Source organism: Chanodichthys erythropterus, chromosome 8, assembly GCF_024489055.1.
Source record: "Chanodichthys erythropterus isolate Z2021 chromosome 8, ASM2448905v1, whole genome shotgun sequence".
NCBI classification, from domain to species: Eukaryota; Metazoa; Chordata; class Actinopteri; order Cypriniformes; family Xenocyprididae; genus Chanodichthys; species Chanodichthys erythropterus.
Window position 1 is genome coordinate 10,551,978 of NC_090228.1, and position 26,899 is coordinate 10,578,876.

The 26,899-nt window shown below is 36.4% G+C and overlaps 1 protein-coding gene across 2 annotated transcripts in view; it reads right to left on the minus strand.

Moving 5' to 3' along the window:
* btbd11a (BTB (POZ) domain containing 11a) overlaps positions 1 to 26,899 on the minus strand; it is a 148,085-nt gene that overhangs the window by 32,139 nt on the left and 89,047 nt on the right. For both annotated transcript variants that reach the window (XM_067390962.1, XM_067390961.1), the window contains exons 2-3: positions 22,459 to 22,608; positions 885 to 1,092 (exon numbers count right to left, since the gene is read on the minus strand). In XM_067390962.1, the coding sequence (XP_067247063.1) occupies positions 885 to 1,092; positions 22,459 to 22,608 (358 nt within the window). The remainder of the gene's footprint in view (positions 1 to 884; positions 1,093 to 22,458; positions 22,609 to 26,899) is intronic.

Sequence of the window (26,899 nt, forward strand, 5' to 3'; positions counted from 1 at the left end):
CCATTAAGGCTCTCCTCCAACCGAAGTCAAGGGTTTTACTGTATCTTCATTGTGCTTAAACATTGCATCTGGGAATTCAAGATTAAGTCTAAATAACATTCTCCTTGCCTTCCCTGTGCCATGACATTGTCAATGCAGTTCGAAGTTACCCCATGGTGATTGAAATTTACCCTAGGGCATAAATTGACAAACAGAACAAAGACATATTGGAGTGTACTAGAGGTCATCTGAAGAAAATGTCGCCACCATCATGTACCAGGTCACTCGATGCTGTATAACACTGCAGAGGTGTTTTATGCAGTTGCTAGGCTGTCTTTGGGTGGCTGCAAAAGCCTATATGATACTCTGGTTCCTAGATAAGGCACAGGTCCCTACTTAAGGAAAATCCATGGGATTTTTCAGCTGTTTTATCATCTGCCAGTCAAAAAATCAGAGACATTGTTCATTTCTGCTGTACATATTGGTCAGGATGCAACAGAATATATTACTAGGGAAATTTTTAGTTACCAATGCAGTTTTCACTGGCCATTACTGATATAAAGAGAGGATGTATATGTGTATACGTGCCTTACGTCTTTACAAAGCTGTTGGCCGAATAGTCAAGCAGGCTTGTTTATGACCAAAATAACAGTCAATTAATCAACTTTGATATCACCAGTAATTATAGCATTGATGCTTGCATTAGCAAACACCACATATAAAATATTAGATTGGGATTTATGTATCTGTGCTGCATTAATTAGCCCTATTATCGGGACATACATGGTTCAAGGTCAAGGTCAAGGTCAAGTTTATTTATATAGCCCTTTAAAACAGCATAAATGCTGACCAAAGTGCTCCACAACATATAAAACAAAACATCAAATGCACAAAACACTGAATACCTTTCAGTATGCAGGGTAATCTTTGAGGGTTCAACATTAGGGTTTTCCCACTCCATCTGAGGACAGTGCATGAAGTAGCAGAGCGTATAGAGGGCTTCCGGTTCCCAGTGCACGGTGCCGGTGCGGTTCTCGTGTACGGGCGTTCCATTGCTGGGGTTCTTGATGTGCAGAGGCTGAAGTTGATGCATGGCACGAGACACCAGGTCACCTACAGGGGGCAGTAAAGACATGCGGTTAAGTGTATTGGAATTTTCTTTTGCAAAGTCTATCTCAAGATCGTGGCTTTGCATCAATTAAAGCTTTTAAACTGTCTTTGACATAAAACAAGAGGCCTCATACATCACCTCATGCACAAAGAGACACATACAGTGGCACATCTGATAGGTAGACATTCATTACAGGAGGAAATGAAGCTACAGGATAACAACCTTCTCCCTTTCTCACCCAGGGAAAAGATGCAGGGGTTACAGGAGATATTGCTCATGGTAAGGAAACTTGTCAAAATGTCACAATATTTGTATTAAACCTTAAACTGACAAAAGCTACCATTTAGACTGATTTCAACAAGAAGAAAAAAGCCAGAAAATATGTAGTTCTTGCACATTTAAACTCAGACAGTTTAAAGTGCCTAAAAGTGCCTGAAAAGGCACTAATGCAAAGGATTACATTTAGGGACTTACTTAAAGAAATCATGATTCATCAATAAGTTATAAAATAGACTAATGAAAACACACCTGGTAGACATAAAAGCAAGGAATATGTTATGTATTATATATATATATAATTTATATATAATTTATAATAACTTATGTAAACAATTTAACAAAAACAAACAAATTATAACATATTATAAACAAAACACCTGTTATAAACACCTGTTGTTACAAAATTGAATTTGACCACATAAGAACATTTGTACAGAATTATTAGTCAGTGAGACCTAGTATTTATTCACATAAACAAACAAATTATTAACTTAACTGATCAAATTATCTTGGATGAATCATTGCCTTCTTGGCAAAACCAAGGAAAATTTAATTGGTTCTTTAGGAAATCTCAGCAGTTAGAAACAGAACAACATCCACACACATTCACATACATAAACGACCCACACACACATCACAATTACTGAGAATGTGAGCAAGAGGAAGTCTACGCACTGTTTTAAAGCTTAAGTTGTTAACTTATGTCTGTGTGTGTGCTGCTTTCTTAATTTTATTGGATGAAGCACTATGGCAGCAGCTGTTGAATATCACTTGCCATCACACAAACTCTCTCTCAAACACACACAAACAAAAAAACAAACACACACCTCTCCTGCACACAGCTACACTGACTGTGCTACTCTATAATGGCCTTGTGAATTATCAAAAGGAAAGCCTTCTTATCAAGAGCAAATCTACTCTTTCCAAGTACACCCCTCATTCAAATTTTATATAGGAGAGCTGGTTTAAAGAAGGCAATCAGGCACAGATTTTCCCTAAAATTAATCCCTAAAAGCTTTTTGTTGTTGTTGTTGTTGTAAGTTACAGTAAATATTTGAGAGCACAGTTAGGATCAATTACTTTTTGTAACATATTACATGTTAAATTTACATCATAATATTAATAAATATAAGGCTAATTTTATATATATAAAAATTTATTTATTGACAAATACAATTGAAAATCCCTTTTTATTCTTGGAAAAATTGAAACATATTGTATTTAAGGTGCACACACTGTAAAAAGTATTTGTTATCACACCATTTTTTTCATCTGTCAAATCAACGTCAATAATTAATGTGGTTCAGATAACATAATATTTTGAGTTTCTGTTGATTAAACCAATCACCTTCATTGTATTAACTCAAATTTTTAATTTCAATGAACTCAAAATTTTAAGGCAACCAGGTAAATTAGTTACAATTCTTTACCAACAGTTATTTTTCAACTTACTATGACATTTTTTGCACAAAATAAATAAATACATAAAATGAGTGCCATTTTTCATTTACTTCGAAAATAAATAAATCACACACTTCCAATGTACAAATACCCTGCAAGCCACACTTCAACTCTGGAGGACAGGACTCTGGAGGAGTCTCAAATCATATGGTGAGGAAAAAAGTCACATGATCGATTCAATGAATCAAAATGGGCAATTCTCATCTTTTTTATGGAATATTACTGTATTTATTATCTCTTATTGCAGAATAAATCTCTTCTCTCATAAATGTTTGCTGGTACGAGGGCGGGACAACCTGCCACGCATATGAGATCACAGCAAAAGCAAACCACATTCCTGATGGACAAAGTCCTGCTCTACATGTTTTCTTGTTTGAGAAGCTGTTTCACTCGGATATACGTCACAATAGGAAAGAAAAGACTGTTGCAACTTGTTTCATGCCAACTCTAACGCTTTAATTTCCATAAAAAAGTAACAATAGAACATAATACTTTTTAAATTTTTATAATAAGTAACACTATTGTACTTTTAAAGAACACTGTTTGAAAGTAAGATGCAAATTAATATAAAATCGCTCTCAAGCCTTCTATGAAAAATTGATAAAAACCATGATCAGAAGACTGGCATGTTCAACTGCTCATGAACAGAACCACACATTTCATCACCTGTCCAGATGGTCTGAAACATGTCTTTCAAGCTCTGCCAAGCACCATTCACTTGAAGCTAGCCTTCACTTGATTGTACCGGTATGTATGAGGCAGGAATGATGTGGCAGCCGTTATGCAGCCGAGCTGCTGTTGTTATTCAGCACCGATCCGTGCAAAAGGGAACAACTCTCTCAGCAAGAATGAGAAAGGATTTGATTCCAGCGTGACCACTGTCCACCCTGGGAGTTAGTGTTAACATTGTACATTCTGCCTGAGCCAGTTTCTATTTTGGCTTTTGCTGCTTTAAGGTGAAATGTCACTGACTTGGAGCTGCACAAGGAAGACGAGAAGCCCAAATAAGAGAGGAAAAGCAGCCAGGACAGAATTCAAATCTTTGTAATTCAAAGAGCACACCAAAGGTTTCATCTCTGAAAAAAATGATTGTGTTGTCCTAATAAAAAGTAAATAATTATGTTATATCATTATTTTCTATGAAAAATAACATATTAGATGTTCAACAGGGGGTCTGGAATGGTGCTGCAGGGGGTCTGGATTATTGTTTGATCGCAAACAAACATTTTTTCCACTTGCTCCTCAAATAGTAATAGTTTGCCTCAGCTAAAATGTGACCTGTGAATCACCTCTGGAGCTATTGGGTGTGTGAGGAGCACAGCTGTAGGCCAGAGGAGTGGAAAGACCTCTGCATACCACTCATTCTCACTGCTGAGCTTTACAGCCGGTGACCTTTCTGCAGAAGACAACATATGGCATCAGCAAAAAATATGACTGTTCTGTCAAAATACTAAGAAACAGTTGGCCAATGGCTCTGGACCAAGGAGAGATAAGAATATGTTTCATATTGTAATCATATTGTGCAAAAGGCTAATCATATTAATTACCATTATGTGTTCGACGTTGTAAAGAGTGATACATAAAACCCATTACCATTCTGATACTTCGACTTGTAGATGAGCCTGTATAATTCACTCTTCCACTTCTTCTGAAACCGTTTCTGGTTCAAACATATATGACTGAATTAAACCAGTATTTCCACTTGCCATTGTGCAGGGTTTACTACAGTAAAGTCGACCGAGTGGATCTCTGAGCTGGTGTGAGTGAGTGGAGGCGGTGCTAATTTGCATATTTATGCTTATACTAAATGAAGCAAGGGTGTGGAGGAGAAATTTTTTTCACAGGAAAAAAAAGTTTAAATATGACATTTTGGCACACAAGATTTGTTTGTAAGGGATAAAATTATTGACTACAGGTGGACTTTAATGAATACATTAATAATAAAAGCAATTCAATGCTATTTAAATGATATCACTGAATGCACTAACTTCAGCAGCACAAGAATACTGAAACTGAAATAGACTAAAACTATAACCCCCCCCCCCAAAAAAAAAAAAACACAACAATAGTTGAACAACAGTTAAAGAGTGAAAAGTAAAATGAGAAAAAAAACAAAAAAAAAAACAAACCTTGGCAACTGGCCTCAAATATGGTTTTACACTGCCAAGTACCACTCACAATGTCTTCAGAAATTTTAAAATCTAGTTGACGCTATAATAATTGACACACAACAGGCTCCAAAACACATGCTGATAAATGGCAAGTTGGCCCACATATTCAGGCAAGTCAGACACCTCATACTCCTGGAAGGAGGCACATTCTTTTTTACCAGGATACAACAGAGGCTGCCATTTTTTTCAACCCAAGCCTTTTGGGTGTGATTCAGCTTTGAAATTGCTCCAATTATAGATCCACAAATTCCCCTTTACTCCCATCTTCTCTTGCTACAGAGAAACAGGCAGCCCAAATGATAGATCCTCTACATGGCCTTCGCTAGTCTAATTGCTCTTTGGCGGCTGGTGTAGTTTGGAGGGTGTCAGAAGAGGGGAGAGAGCGGAGGCATTCTCACGTCTTTATACTTTGCAGTAATTATTCTCCGGTCGTTCCCAAAAGGCCTCACAGGCACACCTGCATTAATCATGAAGAATGACTCGGAGGAACTCCCTCTCTCACCTCCCTTCAGCAGATGCTGGAGTGGGAGGTGTAATTATGAGGAACGGATCACGCCCCCGTCGAATATGATGCCGCAGAGATGCCCTGCGAGCCCATCCACTCAGCCAAGTGCGATATTGAGGCATAAAACTTAACTTTTATATTTCTTGCTGTATAGTTTTGCATAATATTGAAAGAGGGAATCTTTAAAGGTAAGTGATTGCAAAATGAACACTGAAGATCAATCTTTTTCCCCACTGCAAGTTACTTAAGGGAGAAGACAGTTCACCAGCCATTTTCAATACCATGTTTAACGTTTCAATAAATATTTGACAGATTTAAAGGATTAGTTCACTTCAGAATTACAAACCTGATTCCAAAAAAGTTGGGACACTGTACAAATTGTGAATAAAAAAGGAATGCAATAATTTACAAATCTCCTAAACTTATATTTTATTCACAATAGAATATAGATAACATATCAAATGTTGAAAGTGAGACATTTTGAAATGTCATGCCAAATATTGGCACATTTTGGATTTCATGACAGCTACACATTCCAAAAAAGTTGGGACAGGTAGCAATAAGAGGCCGGAAAAGTTAAATGTACATATAAGGAACAGCTGGAGGAGCAATTTGCAACTTATTAGGACAATTGGCATCATGATTGGATTTAAAAAGAGCCTCTCAGAGTGGCAGTGTCTCTCAGAAGTCAAGATGGGCAGAGGATCACCAATTCCCCCAATGCTGCGGCGAAAAATAGTGGAGCAATCTCAGAAAGGAGTTTCTCAGAGAAAAATTGCAAAAAGTTTGAAGTTATCACCATCTACAGTGCATAATATCATCCAAAGATTCAGAGAATCTGGAACAATCTCTGTGCGTAAGGGTCAAGGCCGGAAAACCATACTGGATGCCTGTGTTTTTTGGGCCCTTAGATGGCACTGCATCACATACAGGAATGCTACTGTAATGGAAATCACAACATGGGCTCAGGAATACTTCCAGAAAACATTGTCGATGAACACAATCCACCGTGCCATTCGCCGTTGCCGGCTAAAACTCTTTATGTCAAAAAAGAAGCCATATCTAAACATGATCCAGAAGCGTAGGCATTTTCTCTGGGCGAAGGCTCATTTAAAATGGACTGTGGCAAAGTGGAAAACTGTTCTGTGGTCAGATGAATCAAAATTTGAAGAACAGCTGGGAAAATTGGGATGCCATGTCATCCGGACTAAAGAGGACAAGGACAACCCAAGTTGTTATCAGCGCTCAGTTCAGAAGCCTGCATCTCTGATGGTATGGGTTGCATGAGTGCGTGTGGTATAGGCAGCTTACACATCTGGAAAGGCACCATCAATGCTAAAAGGTATATCCAAGTACTAGAACAACATATGCTCCCATCCAGACGTTGTCTCTTTCAGGGAAGACCTTGCATTTTCCAACATGACAATGCCAGACCACATACTGCATCAATTACAACATCACGGCTGCGTAGAAGAAGGATCCGGGTACTGAAATGGCCAGCCTGCAGTCCAGATCTTTCACCCATTGAAAACATTTGGCGCATCATAAAGAGGAAGATGCGACAAAGAAGACCTAAGACAGTTGAGCAACTAGAAGCCTGTATTAGAAAAGAATGGGACAACATTCCTATTCCTAAACTTGAGCAACTTGTCTCCTCAGTCCCTAGACGTTTGCAAACTGTTATAAAAAGAAGAGGGGGTGCCACACAGTGGTAAACATGGCCTTGTCCCAACTTTTTTGAGATGTGTTGATGCCATGAAATTTAAAATCAACTAATTTGTCATCTATATTGTATTCTGAATAAAGAATTGAAATTTGAAACTTCCACATCATTGCATTCTGAATTTATTCACAATTTGTACAGTGTCCCAACTTTTTTGGAATCGGGTTTGTAAAATTTCCTGATAATTAACTCACCTCCATGTCATCTAAGATGTTTTTTTTTTTCTTCAGTTGAATATAAATTTTGGTTTTTGAGGAAAACTTTCCCTGATTTTTCTCCATATAGTGGACTTCATTGGCTACCAATGGGTTGAAGGTCCAAACTGAAGTTTCAATGCAGCTTCAAAGGGCTCTACATGATCCCATCCAAGCAATAAGGGTCTTATCTATAGTGAAACGATCGGCCATTTTCTAAAAATTATATACTTTAACCACAAATGCTCATCTTGCACTGCTTTGCGATGTGCCACGCATTACATAATCACGTTAGAACGGTCACACGTGATGTATAGATGGAAGTTCCGCAGTAGGGTGAAAAACTCCATCTCAACTTCAAAATCGTCCGACATCGTTTTTTTTTTAACCTTTTTTTGTAAAGGCCGTTTGACTTAGTCTTTGCACGTTCACATAGTACACACTTGGTTGGTACTTCCGCCTAAGTCACGCGTTACCTTTCCAACGTGATTACGTAAAGTGTGGTGCATTGCAGAGCTAGTGCAAAATGAGCATTTGTGGTTAAAAAGTATATAATTTGTAATTTTATTAGAAAATGACAGATCGTTTCACTAGATAAGACCCTTATTCCTCGTCTGGGATAATGTAGAGCCCTTTGAAGCTACATTGAAACTGCAATTTGGACCTTCAACCTGTTGGTAGCCGTTGAAGTCCACTATATGGAGAAAAATCCTGGAATGTTTTACGCAAAAACCATAATTTATTTTTAAATGAAGAAAGAAAGACATAACCATCTTGGATGACGTGGGGGTAAGTAAATTATCAGGAAATTTTTATTTTGAAGTGAACTAATCTTTTAATATAGTCCTGGCATATATTACTGAACATTCTGTTTTAATATTGAAATATGTCACATTTCGGAAGTAAAGTGGGTTTAGTAAACACAGCAGTGAAAGTGACCTTCAATGATTTGAATCTTAAGTAGAATGCAATCTAATAATGAGGAACCACAACCTAAAGCTTCAAAGAGACGCCAAAGGACAAAGTCAAAGCTGAAAGACTAAGTGCGTCCCCTTCTCTTCTTTCCTGCCCTTTCAGTGTCAAAGAAGCATGGCCCCTTTGAAGTTTATTTCATGAATGTTCACTGATGGCATTTACAGAGCTGGACAATCTCCTCAGCCTTATTGAGACACCTTACAGACAACTCACCTTATGAACAAATACATACGGGAACATAGCCTAAGCCTAGAAATGTTTAAATAATTCAAATAAATCTTTGAAATGTTGATTAGTCATGTCTTAAGACAGATTTAAAGTAATTATTCACTTGAAATTGAGCTAGTGAAAGAACGAATCATTCTTTTAAGCTGTGAATAATGAATTGGTGGATCCTGTTCACAATTCGAACTGAACGAATTGTGAACGAAAAGTTAAATTTAAAATAAATAAATAAATAAATAAACTAATAAAAATGACAAAAGCACATAACAAAAACACAAAAATGTAAACAAATTAAAAATGAAAACTAAAAACATAAAAATAAAATCCAAGTCAAAATATCAATAAATATAATGATATACTAAAACAACACTGTGCTGTTAATGGAAACAACAACAACAAAAAATACTTTTTTTAACCACAGAATGAAGAAAGTAATACGGTTTTGAGTGAACTATAACTGGAGCAATTATATGAGGAGCAACAGCAACAAAAAAATGTTGATTTTTTTTATTCAATTTCTCTCCTTTTTTAAGTCTAATTTGTTTTTGATTATTGGTGAAAATGTTGTCTCTCACCATCAGTGATTCTGATTTGGATTCAAGGTCAAAGCGAACAATGGTCTACCCATCAGCGAGGCAATCTGAAAGAGATCATGGCTGGTGAATCACTGGTTATGCCTGACTAGTCAGCAAATGTGTCACTGAAATAGGTGCCTTCATTTAAAAGTCACGCACACACAAACAAAATTATGCAGTGTGTTTGTGTATGCATATGCTTTCTGGAGGCTGTCACACTGAATCCTCCAGAGAATGATGATTGCCTCATCCACCTTATGTGGCTGTGTGGACCGGAATTATAAAAGCAAACTATCACTGCGGGCCATGATTCATCTAGCTGAGGACTTGTCGCCATTAACAAAGGCGACTCACAATATCCATCACCCAGAGGCCAGAAGCACAGAGTGTCTCATCTATGGGTACATTTACAACATGACATCCATAACAAATAACCACCCTTTGGAGACCTTAACTACACACTCTTAGTGCAGTTACTGTATACTAAAACAGCTCTAGTCTTGTAATTTAATTTAACAAATTGCTCATGTCATTCTGTATGTGCACATTCACATTCGGATCAGAAATGTGGTATTGCTTTTATACAACAATTCAATAAACAAGAAGTTAATACTGAGTAACTTACAGTTTAGACACAATATTGCTTTATGTAATTTTGCTCCACCAACAAAAACACAATAGAACTGTTTAAAGGTGCCCTAGAATCAAAATTTGAATTTACCTCGGCATAGTTGTATAACAAGTATAACAAGATTTCTTATGTAAATCTCATTTGTTTAAAAGACTTCTGGAAAACACGTGAATCTCAACATAACACAGACTGTTACGTAACAGTCGGGATCATTAATATGTACGCCCCCAATATTTGCATATATGCCAGCCCATGTTCGACGCATTAGACAAGGAAAGGCAGAATTAAGGTCTGGATCTGTGCACAGACAAGGTAAGCAAGCAAGAACAACAGCGAAAAATGGCAGATGGAGCAATAATAACTGACGTGATCCATGATAACATGATATTTTTAGTGATATTTGTAAATTGTCTTTCTAAATGTTTCGTTAGCATGTTGCTAATGTACTGTTAAATGTGGTTAAAGTTACCATCGTTTCTTACTGTATTCACGGAGACAAGATCCATCGCTATTTTCATTTTTAAACACTTGCAGTTTGTATAATTCATAAACACAACTTCATTCTTTATAAATCTCTCCAACAGTGTGTAATGTTAGCTTTAGCCAACTATCAGACTAATTCAGAATCAAATGTAAACATCCAAATAAATACTATACTCACATAATTCGAAGCATGCATACAGCATGCATGACGAACATCTTGTAAAGATCCACTTGAGGGTTATATTAGCTGTGTAAACTTTGTAAATGCACTGTAATATAGTCGAGAGCTCGTGTGGCAGGGAGCACGCGAATTAAAGGGGTGGCGCGCTGCCAAAATCAGTGTATAGTTAATGATGCCCCAAAATAGGCAGTTAAAAAAACTAATTTAAAAAAATCTATGGGGTATTTTTAGCTGAAACTTCACAGACACATTCAGGAGACACCTTAGACTTATATTACATCTTGTGAAAAAGCATTCTTGGGCACCTTTAAGTGATTGATTCAATGACTTATTCATGAAGACAGTTACTTGTTTCATTCCTGAATGAATCAACAATTCTAAATAATTGTTTTAGTGACAATAACTCAGCCATTTATGCTGTTCCTGAATTAATCAACGTTTTTGAATTAATTATTTAAGTGAGTTATTCAATGACTCAATTATAAAGATGGTCACTTGTTTAGTTCCTAAAGGAATCCGCTTTTTTCAATGATTTGATTAGGTGAACGATTCAATGACTCATTTATAGTCACTTGTTTTGTTCCTGAATGAATCAACAATTCTATATAATTGTTTCAGTAACAATAACTTAGTTATGAGACGGTCATTTATGCTGTTCCTGATTTAATCAATGATTTGGAATTAATTATTTAAGTGATTTATTCAATGACTCAATTATAATAATGGTCACTTGTTTAGTTCCTGAATTAATCCACTTTTTTCAATAATTTGATTAGGTGAACGATTCAATGACTCATTCATAGTCACTTGTTTCGTTCCTGAATGAATCAGTGTTTTTCAACAAATTAAGTGAATGACTGCATGGCTTATTAATTGAATGACTCAATGACTCATTCATCTCTTGTTTCATTCCTGAATGAATTAGCGTTTTTAACAAATATGTTAAGTGTAATTCATTATTTATTCATAAAGTCTGCACTTGTTCTGTTCCTGAATGAATCAGCACATTTGAAATAATTGGTTGAGTGAATAAATCATTGATTCACTAATGACTTACAGTCATCTACTACCTACTGGCAAATTGATTTAATTTAAAGAAAGAGTCACTGAAAACAAGTGCACAGATGCACAGACTGACAGTCTGTCTGGAAGGCACAAAGACAGAAAAGCAGAGCGACACAAACGGTGAAAAGTCCCAGCACAGTTGGACTGTAAATTCAATTCTTGGACCAGAACAAACTGTTGTATAATCTTTAATTATTTACATTCAATCACATATATAAACACAGACATGCAAAATACAGTAACCACAAAGTGTAACATGGATTCAAGTCAATTTTTGTTTATCCTAAATCAATCCTAAACCCTGATTCTGTCTGCCAGGGGTGTTGCTTTCTAAGCTGTTCTCATGTTTTATGCATAGATGATGGTACCTTTCCCACAGGGAAACCTTTGCAGTGGTTTCAGAGGAGCCAGAGCAGGATTAGTGAGTGGCAGCCTAGCTTACCTTTATGTCCCAAAATCACATTTTATGATGAAATGTGTTGAGATTTTGGATATAAAACAACTCATCGCATAAAACCTGAACTGATCTTTGGAGATGGGAAATAATGCAAGACGTGTATTCATCAACACTGCCGTGTGCTGAGAGACAAGATTAAAGTATTCATATGACCTGGGTCTCAGCATCAGTAGGACTGAAGAGGATGCTCATTAGCAAAGTTTATACAACAAACCTCTATGAGACGCTCAGAGGAGTTCTTCATTTACACTATGTTAAAATGTTAAAAAGTGTCTGCTAAATGAATACATGTAAATGTCTATCCCTTTAAGCATATTATGGGACCTATAATGTCACTTTCACAAGACGTAATATAAGTCTCTGGTGTTCCCAGAATGAGTCTGTGAAGTTTCAGCTCAAAATACCCCACAGATCATATATTAGTGCTGGTCAAATTTTCCCCTATTTAAGTGTGAGCAAAAACACACAGTTTTTAAGTGTGTCCCTTTAAATGCAAATGAGCTGCTGCTCCAGGCCCCCTTTCCAGAAGAGGGCGGAGCTTTAACAGCTCACACTTCACTCAACAACAACAAAGCGGGAGAATCTCACGCAGCCAAAATGACAATTGTCAGTACTGGTGTTTGTTAAAATGTATGTAAATTTTCGTTGTAGTCCCTACAAGCCGTTTGTTGTAGTCCTTTTTGCAGATGTTGTTTATGCTCAAACAGCAACATTACACACTAACTAAAGTTAAAAAAGTGAAATCATAATCAATGACCCCTTTAAGCAAACACTAAACCACACACTTTTAATGTAATTTCTGTATTGAAAAACTATTTCTATCATGTTGACAACTTCCCCTTAGATCTAAGGCAAGTCTTAGCTGTATTTCTACATAAGAGATTGTCGAACGTGACAAATGGAGGTGTCTCAGTATTAACTACCAAAAGCAGCAGGAAATAGTGCCGGAGCCTTTATAATTACTCCCTCTCAGTATAATTACCGGGTTTTCCTTTGACCGTGAAATAAAGGCACCTTGCTATGCAATCTTTTGCACAGCTCATGGGATATTTTTCCATTGAGGCAGCACAAGACTTTTTGCCTCCATAAATTTTTGAAGGCTCTCACCTCATTTTCTAGAAGGGAGCACAGCTCAAGTGCACATTTATATTATCGATATTCAGACATATGGTAAACGCATATTAGATACTTTACTGCATATTGTCATCAAAATGAACTTTAAGCATAAATCTCAAGAATGTGATTTCCCACATGCTGATCCAGTGACAAGCTTGCCTGTCCACAATGACCACAAAACTGCTGTGCGAAGAAACCTTTTAAATATCTTCTGCTTGGCTGTGATTGCAAAATGGACACTTATGGACCAGTGTAGAAAAATTATCAAAAAAATTTGGCTGATTAGGATAGAAACTCAGATTTACATGGAAAAATGAAAGGAAAAAACAAAACAAAACACTTGTTGCTTTAACAAGTCACACCTGGTTAGGACAAGTGTTAGCATTGGAATTTTATATTTAATAAGGCCTGTTTTCCAAAAGTGTTAATTAACCTAGCATTTATTAATTTCACTATTACAGGCAATTATACTAAATTAGCAGCTGTTCTGTGGTATTGCTGATGCATGCTATGTTAATTACACAATTGTCATATTGGCGAGTTTAAGTTATCTTGTACAAAATGAGGGTTTTCAACTTTAACTGTCAGGAGGTTTACATTAAGCCTTACAGCGGTGGAATAATGCACTTGAATCATCTGCACGTATCATCCCACACAATACTCTGTATAAGGTGCAGGCTAATAAGGTGAACTAATTACAACAAATTCTTCAAGCCATTGTTAAATTACAATGCCCTTTTAATTATGATTATTGAAAGGTGATTGCTGCCACAGAAAGAGTATCTGCTGCAGTTTGCACAGATAAAAAATAATGACTTTCTTGCCCTTGTCTGTCTGGTCAACATCAGAGTTGAAAAGAGAGGGTTGTCTTCTTAAAACAGAAAGTTTTACTAGTACAGTTCTGGAATGCAATAACAAATCTTCTACCAATCAGCTGTAAAATGATCCTTCCGTTTCTTGGCGGATATGTGCCATTTGAATGAGTTTAAAGGGCCTTTGGCATAGATATACTTTAAGGCTTTCATTAAATATATATTTATAGCAGTCAATGGAATAAAACTGAAAATGCAAGATATCACATTTTTATTACCATCTTCTAATAAAGCTCAATTATTGAAAACCCCAAGAAATGGCTTGGCGAACACAGGTTTTAAGTTGAGGCAGGACATATCTGCAGGACATATAGATGCTCATTCCCCCTTTTTAATTAAATAATCTATATATTTTAGTAAGATCACAACCATGAACTATAATTTACTTTCTAGCTGGTTGCAGACAGTATTCAGGGGAGGGACATTTTCATCCTAGAGAGCATTTGATTTGACAAAAAATGTGAGTCAAATAAATTTTGAGAAAAGTGTAAAAAAAAACAAACAAACAATGGATTTATAATTAATTTTGAAGTTTTATTAAAGTCCCCCTGAAATCAAAATTTTAGTTTTTTAGCTTTCAGCATAAATATGTTAGCCTTCTTGTTATGAATATGCTGGTGTGTTCCAAAACAATGACAAAATTCGCTTTTAGGAGATATAAGCAGTCAAAACTTAAAGTCTCTCACTTCCGCTAAAATGGATCACGGATTTTCATGACATCCCATCGCACTTCAGCTTCTCATCAAATCTTCTGTCCAATCAAATGCTCTCTAGAATCTGAAGTCCCGCCTCCTCCTACACTATCAACAGACACTGAAGTTGCGACTGAATCGGTCGTTTGTTCACACATTTACTAGTTTCTACATGGTGAATGGCACATAGTGCACTATACAGAGAATAGGGAACGATTCAGACAGTGTGAATATATGTTACATTGACATAACATAGTATAACACAGTCTGCTCTGGCCCAGGGACACGAGGGACACGAAAGCACAGAGCGGATCATATCTGTGAGTCGGCTCGGACCACGAAAGGTATCAAACCCATTAAAATTCTGCACAGAATGCTATTATTTTAAAGTGATATAGAGGAGATTAGGATGATAAATGGTTAGATATTAAAAGCAAACGGAGGTTTTACTGAGTTTAATGGCTCTGGCCGAGCTGTGATATAAACAAAACGCTATTGGCTATTTTAAAAAAGGGGCGGGGCTGTTCGATATATCGCCCCGTCTTCCTGTTTCAGTTGAAATCACGTCAACACATCGAATAATGCTGCGCGTTCCAAGACACTGCAGTGGGCCTTTAAGTGTTAACAATGAGATTATGACATTTTAATAACCAATTAACACTGCTTTTATCATTTTTTACAAGATGTGTCACCAAAAAAGCCATTCGGTTTAACCAAAATTTCGGTTTTACCGAATGACACATTTTGGTTATACCAAATGACGATATTTTCAAACAATAACAGGCTGATATCTAGCTAGTTAGCAAGCTAACTAGCAAAAGGACAATCAAACATTTTATATTTATTTCAAGTTTTTAAAATATTCCAACATTTTCCATGTTTTATAACAGTTGTACTGAATGACCTGATGTTTCGGGACATGCATATGAGCAAGTGAAAACATGAATTTTTCAAATAGTTAAGAGAGAGTTAGTTACTTTGTTTTACAACCATGTGGTCCTTTGCAGGTGTCTGAATGATGTCACATCCTGTCACATGATATTGACTGCATGACTTGACCCAAAATGGTCCCTTTATATGGGTTACTCCGAATGACATTAATACAAATTTTATTTCTTTAAAGTTGTTTTCAGTGGCTTGATTTTAGAAATATAGTGTTGGGTACTTCAAACTCATAGCTAAGCTATTTTTGTGCTTGTAAAAAGGATGAGACATTTCTCATTATTTCTGTTCTTCGGTCTGTTTTCTAAAGCAAAGCATCCAGAAGGCATTTTCTCTTTGTGTTTTTTGATCATTTAGGTCACTGACAAATGGTTCAATGAGGATAAAGTAAAGTTCAGGGCATGAACGCTCTAGACCGAAGGCTTTCAGAGAGATGATCAATTTGGCAGGAGCGGTTTACGTCTAAATGTACATGTAAGTTTGTGTATGCGAGTGTGTGTTTACCAAATAGCCGTGTTTTAGTCTGCTGTCAAGGACTCAGAGAAGAAATTATGTAGCTCAGCAGGTAGAAATAAGTGATGAAGAAATGATAGACATGTCAGGTTTAAAGGACACAGCGATCTAAAGGAGAATGAGTTTGAGCGTCCATTTGAGAGCTAACTGCACATTTGTTTTCTACATTCTGAGTTCATTCTGAACTCTATGTGCTTAAAGGGTTAGTTCACCCAAAAATGAAAATAATGTCATTAATTACTCACCCTCATGCCGTTCTACACCCATAAGACCTTCGTTGATCTTCGGAACACAAATTAAGATATTATAGTTGAAATCCTACATAGCCAACAATGACATTTCCTCTCTCAAGATCCATTAATGTACTAAAAACAAATTTAAATCAGTTCATGTGAGCACAGTGGTTCAATATTAATATTATAAAGCGACAAGAATATTTTTGGTGCGCCAAAAAAACAAAATAACGACTTATTTAGTGATGGCCGATTTCAAAACACTGCTTCAGGAAGCATCGGATCATAAATGAATCAGTGTGTCGAATCATGATTCGGATCGCGTGTCAAACATGAATGTGGCGCTATGACTGTAACTGAATATTGTCATATAGATGTCTTCAGGTCAGGACTCTAATAAAACATGTGAAGTTTGGGGCAGATAAGACATTGTATGCCCGAGTTACAACAACTTCCTGTTTCATGGCGAAACATCAAACTTTGTCAGGGTGCCACGGACACGCCCTTCAGTGAAAACTCTAGATCTTCGCAATTTAACGTCTCAAAGGCCTTTAGATTAGACTGACCAAATATGATGTTGATCTGATTAAAGCTCTAGGAGGAGTTCGTTAAAGTACAACATGTGGAAATGGCAAAAACTGCCAAAATTTTGTAGAGAAAATTCAAAATATCTCACTTCCTGTTGGGTTTACAAACTTTGCACCCGGGGGCTTTTTTGTAGGTATTGGGCTGTTACATCTGTCTACCGAGTTTCATAACTGTACGTGAAACGTAGCACGAAGGGCACTTAATTGAAATTTTGTAGGTGGCGCTATCAAGCCATTTTGCCACACCTAATTCTGAAACCTATATCAGATGTAAATTTTCACCACATCTGATGCGTGTGCAAAGTTTCATGAGTTTTTGAGAACGTTTAGGCCCTCAAAATGCGATTCATTTTGGAGAAGAAGAATAATTGGCTGAGCAATTCCAATAGGGTCCTCACACCAATGAACATGCTGAAAACAAGCACTGACCAACACCAATGTAACACACTGATCCAACAAAACCTAACAAATGTGTCCGTTGCTACTGGCCGCTGTCTATTGGTGTAGTGTGAATTACCCAAACTTCCTAAGCATTTTGCAGCTGCTCTGATGCTGAAGTGGTTCTTGGTGTGTTTCTGTATGGCTCAGACCCATCAGGAAATATCAGAGAGGGGAAAAGGTTTTAAGTGGACCATCTTCATTTACAAGCAAAATAGAGCTGATTTCACTTCTCTCGCTGACACTGGACGTCATTATCATCAGTACTGCTGTGACATTTAAGTGTTAGCTAGATAAAAAGGAAAAATTTCATCTATATATAACAGCTATAATTTAGATTTAATTAGAAGAAAAAACCAACAAACTTGTCATGCAATTTAATTTCCATGATGACAAATCAGTCAAAGCCCAGCCCAGTTTTAATTTCTTGCATATTAAGATCACATCTTAAAACAGTGGAATCCTTCTTTTAATTACACAGAAGGAAAAATATTATGGGTAAAAAAAGCTTTGAAAAAGTCTTCAGTCTACTGAATGACTATTAGACATTATTCTGATTGAGCAGAGGGCTGTTATTAAAATTAGACATTACGTTTTTTAGAACTTTGTGTTACTATATCGATATAGACTTATTAAAGCTACTTAAGTTATCCTACCCAGAGCAGTGAGGGGTTTTCTCTTTGATTTGTCAAGATTGTGGTTTGATTAATATTCCTTAATTGCTAACTTTCCATATAAAGGCCTCTGGTAAAGGAAACTCATAAATTCCATGTGCTTCATTTTATTTCAGCCCACATATTGAAAGCAGCAGTTAATTCTGGATTTTTTTAGTTCCAGAATAGCATATATTGGGGATTTTTCAAAGATAAGGTAAGAATAAATGAACGAACAAACAAATGGATGTACAGACTGATGGACAGACAGATGGATGAATATGACTGTCCCTTGAATTCCATTTGCATAGTTTATTTTATTTTTAGATTTTAGCAATGAAATTAAGCTGGGAATAATTTAGTTAACCAATGAGAAAGCACAGTGCAGGCCGAACTCTTAAGGGGATTCTTGGAGTGTGTGGAGAGACAGATGTCTGAATTATGGGCATATTGTAAAAGGAGCTTCTTCTCACAATTTTGCACTAGGATATAAACAAAAAAGAATCCTTAACATTCTTTGAGAGAAATAACTAGGGTAAAATCCCATGGATGATTTTTGCCAGGGGCTGGAAAGCGAAGGTGAACTCTAGAGACATTTACTATCAAAAAAGTATGTACTTGTTAACTTAGATTGTCAGTGGTACACTAGAGATCACTATGGCAAAGGCATTTCTTTATATACATACATACATACACACACAAAATTACACAGTTTTTTTATAAATTGACTTTTCAAAACTTTTTAAGAACATATGAACAATAACATAACTAGCCATCAGGACAGTAAAGTCTGTAATGGTTGGGCCTCATTGTTAACTGCCCACAAAGTATTATGTTTCCTAGTTAATTTAACCTCAGCGGCATATGTGGTTTCACACAGACAGACGCCAGGATGCTCATAAAAAATGGACACATTCTAACAAGTACTGTTTTGCATTGCATCACAATGATAGTTATAGGTCTGTGATATGGACACTGAGAGATAATTACAGTAGACAGAAACAATATTTCACATAGCCAAACCTGAAATGATTCAATGGGAAATGAATATGCATTTGAACTTTTCATCAATAAAAAAGCTATTGCATAATTCAGACTTTTTTATTTTCGTATACAGTGTGAAAATATGCCATAATTAGTAAACTGTCAATTAGGTGACTTTTAAAGGGTTTGCAATCAATATATAAATGCTTATTGTGCATTGTGCACACAAAGCTGGAAAGGAGGAAAAAGTCAGTTACGTCTGATTATTATGCCTCATCTGTTGGTGAAATAGCTAAGGTTCTGCATGGTTACATCACCAATGCTGCATTATGAAAGCATCTTCACATCTGTGCTAATACTTCACACATGCAATAACACAAATACCCTGCAGCATCTTAAATAACCTACCTAATTTGTTTTGCCTGTCTAGGTCTGTTTAGTATTCAATATTAATGACTATTGAGTGCTACAAAAAAAAAAAAAAACCCTTCACAAAAAATACAGCAACACAATGATTTTGAATTCTAATCAGAACAAAGCCAGTACAACAAATACTGCCATGATAAATGATTTACAACAATGATTTTATAAATAAATAAATTATATATAAAATAATGTATATAATATATTTAAATATATAATTTATTAAAGGTCCCATTCTTCATGATCCCATGTTTCAAACTTTAGTTAGTGTGTAATGTATAAAGAGTATAAATAAAAGTATAAATAAAATCTGTAAAATTTTAAAGCTCAAAGTTCAATGCCAAGCGAGATATTTTATTTAACAGAAGTCGCCTACATCGAACGGCCAGTTTGGACTACATCCCTCTACTTCCTTCTTTAATGACGTCACTAAAACAGTTTTTTGACTAACCTCCGCCCACAGGAACACACAAGAGTTGCGTTTGTAGAGTGTGTTTGTCGCCATGTCGCCGAAACGCTGTTATTTTCAACCCGCAGTCCAATCACCGGGTCTGATTCCGGCTCAAATTGATAGGGTAAAATTAAAGACATGTTTACAATAACACTGAGCGCATGCATCTCCACCATAGACTGTGATCTCCACGTTATGGTAAGAGGCGTGACTTTTCCGGGCACGGTGCGCTCAGAGCTGTCGAATCACAACACAGGAACGAACCGCTGGCACAATCAGAACTCCTACAGTATTTCTGAAGGAGGGACTTCATAGAACAAGGAAGTCATCAGCCCGTTTTTATGACAGTGGAAACAGCGGTATACAGATAAGTAAATTATGTGAAAAATACTGGGTTTTTTTACACGCGAAACATGAACACATGTTATATTGCACACTATAAACACAATCAAACCTTCAAAAAACCACGAAAAACGGGACCTTTAAAAATGTTGATTGATTGACTGATGAGACAGCTGTGCTTAATTCTACTTTTTTTTTAGTTTTTTAGTTTTATATATATATATATATACATGACAGAAATATTGTTGACGTTTTTTGTGAGCCTCACCCAATCAAAATGAATTTAATAAACAAAACAAGCAAGCTCTGTTGTTTCACATTGCTAAATCTGATGTGTCTGTTTACAAGCAGAATGCAATGTTGATTAGAATGACAGAAGGGTCACTGGCTCTCTGTAATTTACTCAAGTCCCTCTGCACACATCGAGTTTCCCCTCCACAGAGGGGTCATATGTATTCTTCTGGCAGGCACACTTGAGCAAACATAATTAGTGTAGATGATTGTGTGCTCTTTTGCATCTTGACTTTTTGGGTGTTGTGTGTGTTCGCTATGATTATAAAATGACCATGACTTGAGTCCTGTAGTATGGATAAGCTCTGAAATCCACTGCCACACACAGACGATCACCAAGACAAATATGCACAGAGCTGTTATTCAGTCTGACATCCGGTGGACACTATAAAGAGACACACCCTGCTCAGATAGGGCAGGGCCTTCCAGTTGCTGACCACTGGGCTCATACACCCACACAAGTGACTAAAAACAGCTAATTCAGTGGATCATCCAGATGTCAAACTGCTCAGGGACTTGACACAGAATGGACACTAAACCAGGGTCGTTGCTAAAATTCTTATTGCGTGGGACAGATATTTTGACTAGATTTAAACGTTGACTCAATGCTCACTTTTAGCAGATTAAAAATGTACACTCTTTCTCTTCCCAGAAAATAGATCAAAAACACTGAGGATTCATCTTACAAAGATTTTTGCTCTCTAGAATGAGAATGTCTCTCCCCCTAATACCACCTGCAACCAACTCCAAAGGGAGTTATTCTCTATATCAGTAAGCACTGTTTCTGAACTGCCTCGATTGTAGTCTTGAGTTCTCTTATGGGAACGTACATGTCATAATAAAAGGGACGAAGCCTGGTTGAGTTGCATTAGTAGTGTGTTGTCACCATGTCCAAAAGACACTGTTTTAAATCTAAAGCCCCTTTTTTCAGCCTTCCCAAGGCAGGCAATCTTAGGGAAACAGTGCTTAAAATGTATGTCTATCACTATTCCTCAGACATATACAACCTCAACCTTTTGTTATGTTCTCACCATTTTTCTAGCAACTTCTTTCCGAACCATGAAGTACGATGCAGGTGAGATCTTATAAATGACACACAGATAAATAACATCAGATTTGAAATGTAACAGAGGTATAAAATAAAGATTTACTACTGTGAAACATCCTGCACAAGGTGGTTCGAACAGCTTGCTCTTCTTGACTTTCATTATCGGACTTGGGCTCAAACTGATATGGTGATGCACATCTACTGACACCTTTCTATCAGAACCTTCTTGAGCAATTTGAGCTACAGTAGTTTGTCTGTTGGATCGGACCACACGGGCCAGCCTTCGCTCCCCACGTGCTTCATTGAGCCTTGGCCGCTCATGACCCTGTCGCCGGTTCACCACTGTTCCTTTCTTGGACCACTTTTGATAGACACTGACCACTGCAGACCGGGATCACCCCACAAGAGTTGCGGTTTTGGAGATGCTCTGACCGTCTGTCGTCTAGCCATCACAATCTGGCCCTTGTCAAACTCACTCAAATCCTTATGCTTGCCCATTTTTTCTGCTTCTAACACATCAACTTTGAAGACAAAATGTTCAATATATCCTACTCACTAACAGGTGCCGTTATGAAGAGAAAATCAGTGTTTATTCACTTCACCTGTCAGTGCTCATAATGTTATGCCTGATCGATGTATATATATTTTATATTATTGATAATGAATAGATTGAGGAATACTAAAAAAGTTGATGTCTAACTTAAAAAAAATGAATGAGGGGGAGGCTAGTGAATGATATCCTTGGTCGATAAGACCCGAGGTATGCGTTTAAGGGTTAAATAATGTAACCGTATTTTAGTAAACTTCCTGTTTCGATAAAAATACATCAACAGACATTTTTGAGGCATGAGTACTTACTGAGCTCTGCGATGCTCCCCACGCGGGTCGCCAGGAGGGACTGCTCAATAGTGCGGAGTTCAGCCTGGCTGTAGGTATGGCTCTCTCCGGTTTTCCCTGCTCGCTGCTGGTCACGGTGCAGGTTCAGACTGTCCGGCAGGCTCAATACACCTGAGGGGCAAAGATCAGAAAATTCAAAATAAATAAATGTGAACGAGCCAAAGCTAGACAAAAAACATCTGCAATGGGACCAAGAGGCTTTGAGAGCTAAGTGTTATGACATTATTATTGTCTGAGAGGCAGATCAAACAACCCCTGAAGCAATTAAAACTGCTGTTTTTGTGTTGGATCTTTTTCAAATTGCAACAAGCCTTGCGCCCACAGGTGAGTTCAGCAGCGTGTATTGGCTGGAGCCCTGGCCATCTAATGTTCATTCAATAACCCTAATCAAATTACTGCACAGCACCGCAGCCAAGGCTTTTGTTTGAACTGAAGAATAGGCAGCAACAGATGGGATATTGAGCTCAGCCACAGGTGAATAAAGACAGACAAGCAGCTATCTGTCTGAGATAAAGGGTTCACACATTGGGACCACAGTATATTGTGTTTCTGAACTGGTTTTAATTAACGTCTCATATCTGTTACTATTTGTTTTTGAGCCATCCCTAGCCATTTGTCTTGTAGTGTGTCAGTATATTTAAGCTATATTGTTTGTATGATGTTGCTTTTATATAACAGATCAATAAACAATAAGTTAAAATAGACACAGTACTGTCAGTTACAATGTCTACATTTGACCCACCACAGCAGAACCACTCAGGAGTGGCATTTCTGAATGAATATTTTAATAATTCACTCATTAAAGAAAGCTATATTTTCATTCCTGTGGAGTAAATGGTTCAGTGACTCACTCATAAAGAGTCCCCTGATTCATTCCTTAATGAATCAATCTTTTTTGAATTATTTTATTGAGTAAATTCACTGACTCACTAAGATTTGTTTCATTCCTGAATGAAACATTGTTGAATGGATTGTTTGAGTAAAATTGTAAAAATATTAAATATTAAAAAATATATAAAGATAGTCCTCTGATTCGTTCCTGAATAAATCAATGTTCTTGAATGATATAACTGAATAAATGGTTCAATGACTCACTCATAAAAGAAGTCATCTGATTAAATTCGGAATGAATATGAATGAGTAATTAATGAGTAAATGATTCAACGACTCGCTCATAAAGACCACAACTATTTGTGCCTGAATGAATTCGTGTTGTTGAATGAGTTGAGTAAATGATTAAATGACTCACTCATAAAGGCAGTTGTCTGACTCACTTCTGAATAGATCAGTATTTTTTAATGAAACGGTAGAGTGAATGATTCAATGACTCCTTCATAAAGACCTGTGTAAGATTTCAGTTTCAGATTTAAAATGAGTAATTTGTTTATTGTTCAAGTGATTCATCTTGATAGTTAACTAAAAAGTCACAAAAGTAACTTAATGTGCATTTTAATAAACCTTAATAATAACACATACTGTAACATTACTTGTATAATAAGTAACACAATATTTAATGTACTTTTAAAAGTAACATTCTCCAACACTTCACACAAACATGCAACAGAAGCTATTTTGAGCAGGTTGTACTCTTGACTTTCATCTAAAGGGATTTGTGTTGTCAGTCTCCCAGAGGTGGGTAAATATCCTGCATCCTGTTGTATATTGAATGAAGCCGTTAGCACAAAACAACACAGGGAAAGAAACACAGAATCTCATGAAGTTTTCATAACGCCATGATTAAAATGACCTGGCACAGGGAGTTCTGGCTGCTGCAAATCTCTTTGTGGTTAGTGAGTTTATGCATAATGGAGGATGTGCAATATTTGCCAGATGGGAGACAAGCTGAATGCTTTGTCAAGAGACACAATGTTGTTCATGGGTGACATGATGCTTTTAAGGAATTTTGAAGGGAGTTCAAGCAAGGGAACGCTTTGTTTTGGTTGATTGTCTTGTCTGATGAAGTTTCTTTTAAGATGAGTGCCGAAATACTGCGTGAGGAGCAAATGTTTGCATGTGTACGGTCCCTAATGACGCCGCAGGACATCGCACAAGCCAGCATGATGATGCCAGTTACAGTAGTTGCAGTATTTTGCTGCAGGTTTTCATATAGTTGAGTGAGGGGTGAGCGAGAATGATGTAGTCCAAAAACAGGATCCGGCATGAAGTTACAGGGGATTGCTTGACCTGTTTTTGACTGTATAAAAAAAAAAAAAAAAAAACCTTACAGCTGTGACAGCTGGGTTATATATGGCAACAACATTACATACATTATAGGATCTCACTTAGTTAACTTTATATTTTAGTGCTCCTATGTCATTTAATTTTATTTTATAATGTTAATACATCAATTGAGCTTTTATTTTTACTTTTACTTTCAATTTTTTCTGTAAAATGTTATTCTGATAATAAAGAAAACAATTAATGTGCATAACCAAAAACAAAAATAAGACAATTTTTTTTTTTTCACACAGGGAATTCTGGGTATAAATAAATTCTGAATTTATTAATACTTTTTTATTATTATCTTTATTGCTACAATAATGTAATGCATTTTACTTCTAAACAAAACAATAGTTTAAGTTTTAATATATAGTAATAGTTTTAATATAAGTAGTAATAGTTTTAATATATTTTATATACCTTTTTTAAATACATTTTATATATTTATACATTTTATAAATATATTTATATATTTATGCATTTTATATACCATTTTATATTTTGGTATATTGTATATACCATTATACATTATCTAAATATAAATAATATCTAATTAAAATATAATTTAATTATTTTTTACTGGTTCACATGGGGAATTATGCCATTTTGGCCCATAAAGGCATTAAATTATTTTTACTCATACAAAACTTAACATATGTTTAACTTGTAAATCATTACACACACACACACACACACACACACACACACAAGGTGAATTAGAAATATATTAACTAATAACGTAGTTAAAATTACAAAAAAAAACAATGATGAACTGTTAAATATATAACAAATGGAATACATAAGTGTTGTATTTCTAACAATCTTTTTTTCCTCAGGCACAAACACACACACAAAAAAACATGCACTTAGTGGGGAAAAACATGCAGTGGATGTGAGCTGTCATCACCATGGGATAATTCCCAGAATGATATGGGAGGAGAAACAGACAGGTTTTTGATCGCTAGAAATCTTCTCATGACTCTTTCACTTTGGCCAAAAATATGCACTCCAGTGGGAAAAAAACAGGCCTCAATATTTTATGACCCCTCCGCCCAATCAACATTCCCTGCTCTTGAAACTCGTCACTCTCTCCCTCTCTATACTCTCAGCACATCAACTCTTCAATGTCATTACAGACGCTAAAAGATTCCCCTGCAATATTCATACAATGAGATCAAATCACGAAAAAGCGTTTTAGAACGTTCTAGTCAGTCCAACTTTGCAGCCCCACCATGTATAAACCATGTTATCTCTCTCCAGCACTTGTATTCCCTACTGAGAGGGAAGCAACGGTTATTTTTATTTTCAGCAATGTGTTTTTCTTCGCTTGATATGGCAACTTAAAAGGTGAAGGGGGTGGGAAGAGAAAAATGAGACCACAGTCCCTTGAAGATTGTGACCTTGGCCAGCTGGTGGCAAAACACTATGCTCTAAATGTTCTTTTGCGTGATATTTATAAAAACCTGATTCTCCAACAACTAGGAAAGTTTCTCAGTACTTACAGTCAAACGGGGAGAGGACATCGAGTCATAAGTACACCATCTACTCGAGAACAGTTTGCAATAACTTTGTTTTAGATTGACTGGCATAAATAATACAGTACAAATGCTGCTAGACACTTCAATCATAGCTGTGGAGTTCTCCATTTCATAAAAAGTGTGAAAACTTCTCAGAAGCCAGACTTGCTTTCAAAGACACATTTTGTGACCTCGTCATGTAAACCGATACCCAACGGACACCTGAAGAGATTCATCTGGAAAAAAATTTCTTTAGAATACATGCTGATGGATATTTGGGTGTCATACGATTCTAAGACTAAATCCCAATGTCCTTGTTTTTATAAACACCCATAGTCCTAGTACCAATGGTGCTCGGTTACCCAAGACAGAGCATATCCTTTTTTATTAAACTTCTGGCAAAACAAACATTTGCAAAGAATATGGATGAGCACACGACAAATCTTCAGTTTTTATAAGCTGTTCACTGACCTGAATATCACATTGCTCGTAGTTCAGAGGTAATCCTGTGCTTCTGTAATCCAATTTATTCACCAAAATAAGACAATATCCTGTGTTTGAACTGGGTTAGTAAAATATATTTTTTTATTATTTAAAATTTTAAATCTGCTGCAGAACCTGAAGTGCACGTTATGTCAAGTGGACTGATAAACAAACAATAAAGT